The sequence below is a fragment of the Silene latifolia genome, chromosome 5 (assembly GCF_048544455.1).
Source record: "Silene latifolia isolate original U9 population chromosome 5, ASM4854445v1, whole genome shotgun sequence".
NCBI lineage: Eukaryota > Viridiplantae > Streptophyta > Magnoliopsida > Caryophyllales > Caryophyllaceae > Silene > Silene latifolia.
This window is the reverse complement of record NC_133530.1, coordinates 772,598-781,380: the sequence shown is the minus strand read 5'-3', so window position 1 is coordinate 781,380 and position 8,783 is coordinate 772,598. Positions and strand designations below refer to the sequence as shown.

Genomic DNA, 8,783 nt, shown 5'->3' with positions numbered 1-8,783 from the left:
CGTATTGCCGATTTCACCGCCGAGTTAGAGAAACTCCGAGTCGAGAAACAAGCACAAACGACGCTTCCGAGGCCAACCACGAGATTCAGATTTGCCGAGTTGAAAAGGAAGAAAGTCGAGGTTGAAGGTAAAGTCAAGGTCATAGAGGTGAAGATGGAGGAACTTGTCACAAAATCCGAAGAAAACAATAAATTGATTGGCGGTTTTTATGGTTCAATCTCGAATCAATTTCCATCGATGGTGAATTTTTGTGGGTTTCAATCAATTTTGAAATCCCCCAAATTCAACAGCAAAAAAATTAGGATTTTTGGTGAAAAATGAAGAATTTGTTAATCGAATGTTGAAGTGTATTGTATAATGTTAATGAATGATGAGAATGACGGATTCGTAAATGAAATGTTGAAGATTTGCATTAGAAAGATGAAGATTAATGTGGTTTACAGTGGAGAGAAGTAAGAAGGGAGGTAAAAAAATAAACTTTTAGGCCATTTAACAAAGGGTTTACCTGTTTAACAGGTAGCCCTTCACCGAAGACTAAAATGGGAAGGTTGTTGGATAGTTAGTATTATTGTAGGTTAATATGAAGGTTGGATTAATGTAGGATGAACACCAATAGGATGGATTATTCTTGTGAAATAATCCAATAAAGAAACAGAAAGAGTATTGTGAATAGACAAAAAAGAAAATATGGAGTATTATTTAGAATAGGAGGGAGTAGCTAATTTCCTTAAGAAGGAAGTATCATCTCACACGGGTAGGATAAATTTTTCTTTTGCCTAATCTAATTTATTACTCCATCTTATTTATTTATCTTACTTTGGCATATTTCAGAAAAAAAAAGATACGATGTATATAGCTTAAAAGCGTTCCCATTGAGGAATCTGATTTCCCTCCCCTACTCGAATATATTATGTCCTTATTTATATATATATATATGTAAATTATAATAATAATCGGTCATCAAACCGTCTGATTTCCCTCTCCTCCGAAATTGGATTAAAGAGAAGATCAAGTCTGTTATCAAACCAATAATAAATTATTGTAAATTGAATTGAATTGAATTGGTTTGAAGATGCAGTATCAATTAGGTATTTATATTTTTCTCTTGTTCTGATTTCCTTATTATAATTCATAGATTAGATTAGATTTTCATTTTCAATTCATGGATTGAATTGAATTGAATTATTTTGAAGATGCAGTATCAATTAGGTGTTTATTTCTCTCTTGTGCTGATTTTTCCTTATTATTATTATTATTATTACATTAAAAAGAAAATAAAAATTTACATGAAATTGGTGGGAGCCGAGAGACAATCTGGGCTCCCACACCCTTAGCATGTGTATATGAAGATAATGCTAGGCTAATTAGTTAATTAGTTCAATCATCTACCGACTGATTTTTTTGGTGAAAAGGGAGCGAACGGAATTTGAACCCAAGTCATCAGCACCACCCCTCGTGACTTTACCAATTAAGCTAGTATGACAACATTGATTATTGATTATGAACCATATAATGTTTGGATTAATTTAAGCTTTAATTTTTCGCCTCTTCGTAGTAATGCTTTACTTTAGTCATTGATGCGATTTTTTATCCTCTACAGTTATGGGTTCCCGGTTGCGGCCGCATGTGCAGCAACCAAGTGTTAGTCCTCATGTTGATAGGATCAGTGTGCAGCATCCAAGTGTTGGTCCTCATGTTGATAGTATCAGTGTGCTGCAACCAAGTGTTACTCCTCCTGTTGATAGGATGAGTAGCTTACCAGATGATTTGTTGTTTCGGATTCTTTCTCGTCTTTCAACTAAAGATGCTGCTGTCACCACTGTCTTGTCCAAGAAGATGCACCGCCTTTTTCCTTGGATGACAACCCTCGACTTCCATGATTCTCCGATATCTCATTGCCTCAAGTCCCCTTACCAACTCCCCCGCGTCCTAACATTTAAACTGTTTGTGGATTCTGTCCTCAAGGCTTCCCTCTCTCCCTATCTCACCAGGTTTAGGCTTCGATTTGGTGGGGATTTGCTAACAAGGTACAATGATGGATGTAATTCCATCAATCACTGTGAAGATGATTGTTTCCCTCACATGGACCCTTCTCACTTAAATGCGTGGATCTCTTTTCCACTAACTCGAACTTGGATTAAGGAGATTGATCTCTGTATTCATATCCGCAACTATTGTCAGCTGCCTCCACAGCTTTTCACTTGTCAAACTTTGGAGGTGTTAAAGCTTGATGTCAGCCTTGATCTTTCTCTGGTTTCTAACTTGCCAACCTTTTTTCTCCCAAACTTGAAAGTGTTCCACCTTTTTGCGACCGATTTCAACCTCGGTGATATTGTGTCTAGGATAGTGTCAAGCTGCCCTTTACTTGAAGAGCTCGACGTCTGTGGCTGGTGGGTGGTAGCAGATTATATTACCATCTCTTCTCCTTCTCTCCGATCATTGCATATATTTATTAATAACGACAACTTCTGTGCCAGTAAGGTTGTGCTTATTGATACTCCTAACTTGCAGTATTTTACCTACGCTGCCTACTTAGCATCTTCTTACTCTATCACCCCTATGAATGCACTTGTTGACGCTACCATCGTCATTAAGAATGCAATTCAAGATCCGGAGCCTTCATTTCCGGTCATGCTTTCCCTTGTCAGAGCGGCGCATAATGTTCAGCGTCTGTCTTTGGAGTGCTTGTCTGTAGAGGTTTGTCACTTTTTACCCTTTTGCTATAGTTTTGTTTCCTTCTAACCGTAGTCCTTTTCTCTAACTATGAAACTTCTGATTAATCGTTCTTTCTGATGAAGACTCTAGGTCTTGGTAACTTAAAGGATCAACTGCCTGTCTTTCATAATCTAAGACATTTGGACCTGTCTTGTGGTTGCTATACGAAATGGAATAAAGTGTTGTTACAGCTTCTCCATCGCTCACCTATCTTAGAAACACTGGTTTTCCCAGAGGTTGGTGTTTAGTGTCTTTGCTGTTCTGATGTTTGGCAGCGAACTGTGGTTTTAATTTGTCCTCTCCTTGCAGGGGCTCGTTGTTGGTCCTACTCATCTTTCAATGGACAGGGAGGCAGCTGATTTGGAGCGTCTGTATTTCAGTACCACTCAAGAAATCCCTTCGTGTTGCAGCACTTCTCTCAAAAGAATTGAAATAGAAACATACTGGGGTACAGAGCGGGAGCTTGAGTTGGTCAGATTTCTTCTTAGAAGCGCATCAGTATTGGAGGAACTGGTTATAAGCGAGTGTCAAGTGAATCAAGTGTCGCTCGAGAGGAAATTAACGCAACTACCTAGGGCCTCGTGGGCCTGCTCCATCCGAGTGAAGTCTCCCTTGTGACAGGTATATCCGTCACAAGCAAGCTTACGACGGGTCAAGTAATACCATGTGTGGTAGATAGACAAAACAGAATGCTACTCCCTATGCACTTTGCTTTTGTCTTATCTACCCCACATGGGTTGTATTTGACCCGTCGCAAAATAAGAATTTGTGCTGAGTGAGATGATCAGTTTAATCTTTAAGTATTTTATGAGATGCATTATTGTTGTTGTTGTATAAAATGTCTTTTATGTAAATCAAATCTCTGAGATATGTATTCTGAGACTTTTTGTGCTACTCGTTTTGGTTACAGAACCTCTGTTGTTCAATCATGCTCTCAACTTTTTGATACTCTTTGTTTTTGTTTGTGTTTGTTTAGTCAAAAGAATGATTCCCTTCACTCATCACTTTCTCCCAAATCCCTCTTACTTACTCAACCCTAACAACTCCCTTACTCTCTATTAACACTACCACCAACTTTGACCATGATTATCCACCACGACCACGACTGCCACCAACTACCTTCGGCCGTCTGATCACTGCCGGCCGCCCTCCCCACCTGAACTGACGATTCCCCGTTGTGCCCTAAGCCTCTCCCCGCCATCCCCACTACTAAATAACCACCCAAAAAACCTTCCGCCACCTAAAATATCCCACACAACCAGACTGAAGGTCTGTTCCGAAAGGTTGAGTAATTCTCGGCACAGAAACATAGCCTACATAACCTGACCAAAGGCCCGGCCGAAAACGGAGCACCAAGATGACACAACAACCAATCACATGGATGGAACATTTGACGACCCAAACAACCAATCACATGGACGCAACATTTGACGACCCGGTTGATCAACATAAACGCCTACCCCTCAACAACGTCGTTTTGTCTACACCACATAAACGACTTCTGAAAATATTTGTTAGGAATAGTGCTAACTATTCACTTGTGTGCAGGGCATATAATGAAATGATTTCTCTCTACACCACTCCTTTACATAGACACGTGACCCTTTATTCTCCACTCTTTGTTCAACCTTCTACCTTCCACTCTAAGACTCTCAGTATCACCAAGCATTCCTTCTTTTTTCCTTCATCAATGTGGTAAATTCGATCGGAAAGGCGTTACTTTGACTCATACACCATTAAAGGCACTAACAAGGTCGACTGAGGTAATTTCCAATTACCATCTTGTTACCTCATTGTATTTATATTCCTTTCCATCTAACCATTCCCCCTTTCAATTTAGGAACCAAACGGATTTTTATTCATTTTATACCTGAATACCGTTTTCGTTTCCAATTTATGTCAATCCGACTGATATTCATTCTGAGTTACAATCGGTTGATTTAATTATGTTTTCACTTTCCAGTTGTCATTTTTAACCATTGCAGGTTGGCCTAATAGATCAGCTGACAATCGCGGAAGTAGCTAAATTTGTTGCTCAACCATCATTTTGGCTGCAGATTATTACCCTTTTTGTTTCACTGTGGGTATCCTATAATTATCATTTCTTCCATTTCCTTTCTCCTTCTTCGCTTCTTCCTTCAATCTCTCCTCATAACCTCACAACCTAACCTAATTTCTTAATGGGTTTGATGTTTTCGAGCAATGATGATCAAAGGTTTTTACGGTGTCCAGATAAGGCAGCTATTTCCCTTTTACTCTTAATTAGGTTTACTTCAATAGAAATAATCCTAATTTTGTTTGTTCATTCGTGAAGTCATGAGTGTCGAAACAAGAGGAAGAGCACCAATGAGATCGCTTTTGCCGGCGATTAAGACAAAGGATGCTCCTCTACCTCGTTTCCTTGTTCTGATTAAAGGATAGCTGGATAGGTAAACATTCCTCTATGTTTTTTTTTTCCCAATTTTGGTAATTTACTGTTTTTAACGATTAAATTTTCTTAATTTCTGGACTCTTCTTTTCTGGGTATTCGATTATTGGTGATTACAAGAAACGTTTTCGGTGCATTGATATATTTGGTGAGCAGCAAACAAGCAATGCAGGAAATGTGGCATTAATCTCCTCTTTGAAATGTGTTTTGAGAGCTTGTCTAAGGAAAATAGATAATGAATTGTCTTTGGCATTTTGTACTACTAGAAACCTTTGATGCCTGTTTGTCAGTGGATTTCATAGTCAGCATCTTCATTTAGGACCATCCTCAATCCACAACAAATGTCGTTCTAGAGCTATCTACCTATTTGTATTCACTGATATTTTTAAAATTGCTTTATTTACGTTTGCTCCAAATATTAAGGAAAGAATCTATAGGTATTTTTACTTTAGACACTATAAACGAGTCACATACAGCAATTGCTTGATTGTTTGTTATTATACAAGTAGCTCAATTGGTGAGGTAATCTTATCTTGCAGGAAAATTTCGACAAACGTAAATAAAGCAATTTGTAAGTTTGATCCCTGCTTGTTTAACTAAATTTTGATGATTACAAAATTTTGATGATTACAACATCTGAGACTGTACTCTTCATTTGTAAGTTTGATCCCTGCTTGTTTTAATGTTTGCTATTTTCTGCAAGTGTGTGTAACAGAGTTACGGGTGGTGTTTGACGGAGGACTTTTGGTGTTAATGGAATTGGTGGTGAAGGAGTTCAAACTTGATGAGATGATGCCAGTGCACTAAGATGTCAGACGGTTTGGAAGGAGGCTGAGATGATGAGGTAAACAAGCAAATTGTGAAGCTCTTGTTATGCTTATTATGTCCTTCCTAGATTTGTAAGAGCAATGGGTTTGGAAATATCCTAATTTAAGATCTGATTTCAATTTAGTTTCACTTTGATTTGGGAATTTTGAATCACCAGTATCTTGGTTGCAGAAGTAAGTTGGCAAATTGTGAGTCCAAATTAAAAGGGGGGCTTAATTTGGTCTGATTCATAACATATGGGTGATGGAAGAATATTTACTGGGTCTGTTATACAAATTAGGCGGTTAAAAGAATATTTACTAGCAGGGTGTACACCGGTGTTGTTGGCGAGCGCTTGGTAGTTTTGGCGAGAATTTTCCAGCCAAATGGGGTAAGTTATTCTTTTTCTTCTGTTTGTTAATTCGTATTTTGTTGTTTGTAGTTTCACCTAACTTTGTCAATTTCGTCGTCTTTTGATAACTAGATACCTCGAAGAAGGAGGAGTGATCGTGTGGTGGTAGCTATGGAGGGCAACAATTTACCTGGTAACATTCTGGGCCATACTCTGTCTCTGCTTCCCTCGAAATATGCTGTGGCTACAAGTAATCTCTCAGCTAACCAACTTACGACTGATTGTGATTTCGATGATTCTTTGTCCATTCACCCTCAATTCCGTTTTGGTGCTCCAAACAGAAATAGTTGTTTTAGGAATTTTGTGAATCGGGTATTGGTTCAGTGCAAGAAGTCACAGATTACCAGGTTCGAGTATTCCCTAGTTACTGATTGGATAAATGTTGCGTTATACTTGCACAAGGTCACTAAAATCGAGTTATCTCTCGAATTGGGTCTCCCTTTTGTTCTGCGACTTCCTGAATTGACTTGTCAGAATTTAACGGTTTCAAAGTTGGATTGCAACTTTATCCTGCATGTTCCGAAGCTTGTAACATTTCCATTTTTGAAAGTGCTGTTTTTCAAAGAGGTTTCATTCCTGGGGGATAGCACTCTTTTCCCTTCTAATGGTGAACTTCGTATGGATGGCCTCAATGGGAGTTTGTCTGGTAGCCCATTGCTTGAGGAATTGGTGATAATTGGATGTGATTGGAATGGATCCGATCTTTTTTTCTCTAATCCCTTGCCTAAGAAGTTGACACTTGATGTCGGAATAGGTGGAGTTCTTGACCAACTTAATGGCTCTTCGATTCGTTTCAATCTACTGAGTTTGGTTTATCTGAAGTATAGCGAAAGTGTACCAGAGCAGTATTATATCAGTAACCTTGACTCTGTGGTTCATGGTCATTTTGAGGTTGGTTTCGACGGTGATGAATTCGAGGATCTCCAAGATCTTTGCAACACTATGCTTGATGTTATCTTTGGTGTCTCAAACTGCGAGATCTTGTACTTATCTGGTTTATGCTTGGAGGTAATTAATCAGCTACCACTACCAGTCTTATACACTTCGAAATCATACTGTAAAATATCTTTGGCCTTGATTGAAATTGACTGATCCTTTCTTCTTTTGAAGGCTCTTACAAGTGGTGATTATAAGCTCCCCGTTTTTCAGAATTTGACTCGATTAAAGCTTGGTCAAGGCTACGATGTTAGCTGGAACGATGTGCTACTGGATTTCCTCAATAACTCGCTGTGTTTAGAGTCTCTCACACCAGTGCAGGTTAATGATCACTTGACTAAATTTCTGCATAGGTCTATATCATTATGAGTCGGTAGTTACTTTGTTAAGGAATCTTGTTTAGTATGGAGTATAATGTATGTAGATATATATATATATATATATAGAAGATTATCTTGCTAAATTCCCTTCTTGGATGGACTTGTGTAGGGGTATGCCGGACGGAACACTGATGATCAACTAGACGACGACTGCTTGCTTGGTGATCACCCTGTTCGTTCTTGTGTTTCATCGTGCTTGAAGGTAATCAGCCTCATGGATTTCACCAGCTTGAGTGGGGAGACGGGCATGGTAAAGTAATTTCTAGAGAAGGTTAAGGCTTTGGAGCAGAGGGTTGTAGAGAATAAACTCTTCTAAGGTCCATTGGGAATATCGAGTGGGTATATCTTGCACATTGTAATAATAAATAGTTGTGATGCAACTTTTCTTGGTGTTTTTTTGTACATAAAGAGAGAAAAAGAATGCTCACAAGTCACTCGTATAGCCTTACAAGTGTGCTTTTACATATATACTAATGCGGGTGAATTTTTGGCAAAGTGTGAATGAAAATTTCGGATGTGTTTCCTTAAACTGGCATTCTGGACAGTCTTTACTGAAACATTTGTAAACTTGAAACTAGCAATCACATTGTGATACAAATTACAGGCATGTCATGAATACAACTTAACTTTGGGCATAAGTTTCATCCCATTTTGAAAACGGAGGTAGGATCTGTATTCATTGGTTTTGAAGATCAAAGTCGTGCAGGTGGTATTATGGTAAATCGGTAATTAGTAGTGATGTCTTCATAGCGGGTGCATGTGAATCCAATGTACACCCGTTTCCACTTTGCACGCTACATGTGTGGGTTACCGAGTTAGCAACCTGCAAATATGTCGTTACTGTTTACCCTCAAATGGTGTTGCGAGTTGGACGATCAGTATGGCTCAAAATCGGAGACACAAAGGCCATATGTGAAAGCGGGTCAATAAAATTGTTTTTTTTTTTTTTAGACAAACGTGGTCAATAAAATTGTTACTCATCAAACAAAATGTGAACTTAGCAGCTCCTGTATGCCAAACAAAATGAGGACATGACAAAGCATGGAAGATCTGTAAAACCTGCGCGTGAGCCTAGGGCTGTTCGGCTTGAGCTCTAATAGCTCGA

At 38.7% G+C, this 8,783-nt stretch overlaps 1 protein-coding gene across 6 annotated transcripts; it reads left to right on the top strand.

Moving 5' to 3' along the window:
* Nucleotides 1-803: 803 nt before the first annotated feature.
* Nucleotides 804-8,204, top strand: LOC141656276 (F-box/LRR-repeat protein At4g14103-like). 6 transcript variants are annotated; one of them, XR_012548453.1, is made up of 9 exons: nt 805-1,088; nt 1,601-2,697; nt 2,799-2,951; nt 3,025-3,336; nt 4,264-4,478; nt 4,701-5,144; nt 5,683-5,714; nt 5,859-5,987; nt 6,143-6,341. XR_012548453.1 is itself a non-coding variant. In XM_074463108.1 (8 exons), the coding sequence occupies exons 4-8, from the start codon at nt 5,980-5,982 to the stop codon at nt 7,935-7,937; spliced, it is 1,305 nt and encodes a 434-aa protein (XP_074319209.1). In that variant the 5' UTR covers nt 3,336-4,478; nt 4,701-5,144; nt 5,683-5,714; nt 5,859-5,979; the 3' UTR covers nt 7,938-8,204. The 6 variants fall into 6 exon arrangements, 5 of the variants coding, with proteins under 5 accessions (XP_074319207.1, XP_074319206.1, XP_074319208.1 ...); XM_074463108.1 differs by lacking the exons at nt 805-1,088; nt 1,601-2,697; nt 2,799-2,951 and adding exons at nt 6,435-7,370; nt 7,473-7,619; nt 7,788-8,204 and having other exon boundaries at nt 3,336-4,478; nt 6,278-6,341; XM_074463109.1 differs by lacking the exons at nt 805-1,088; nt 1,601-2,697; nt 2,799-2,951 and adding exons at nt 6,435-7,370; nt 7,473-7,619; nt 7,788-8,204 and having other exon boundaries at nt 3,336-4,478.
* Nucleotides 8,205-8,783: the final 579 nt, after the last annotated feature.

Bases quoted from the DNA above. Each gene is read 5' to 3' on its own strand.
- LOC141656276 (XM_074463105.1), top strand. The intron at 2,698-2,798 runs GTTTGTCACTTT...TTTCTGATGAAG, and splicing joins TGGAGTGCTTGTCTGTAGAG to ACTCTAGGTCTTGGTAACTT. The intron at 2,952-3,024 runs GTTGGTGTTTAG...CTCTCCTTGCAG, and splicing joins AAACACTGGTTTTCCCAGAG to GGGCTCGTTGTTGGTCCTAC.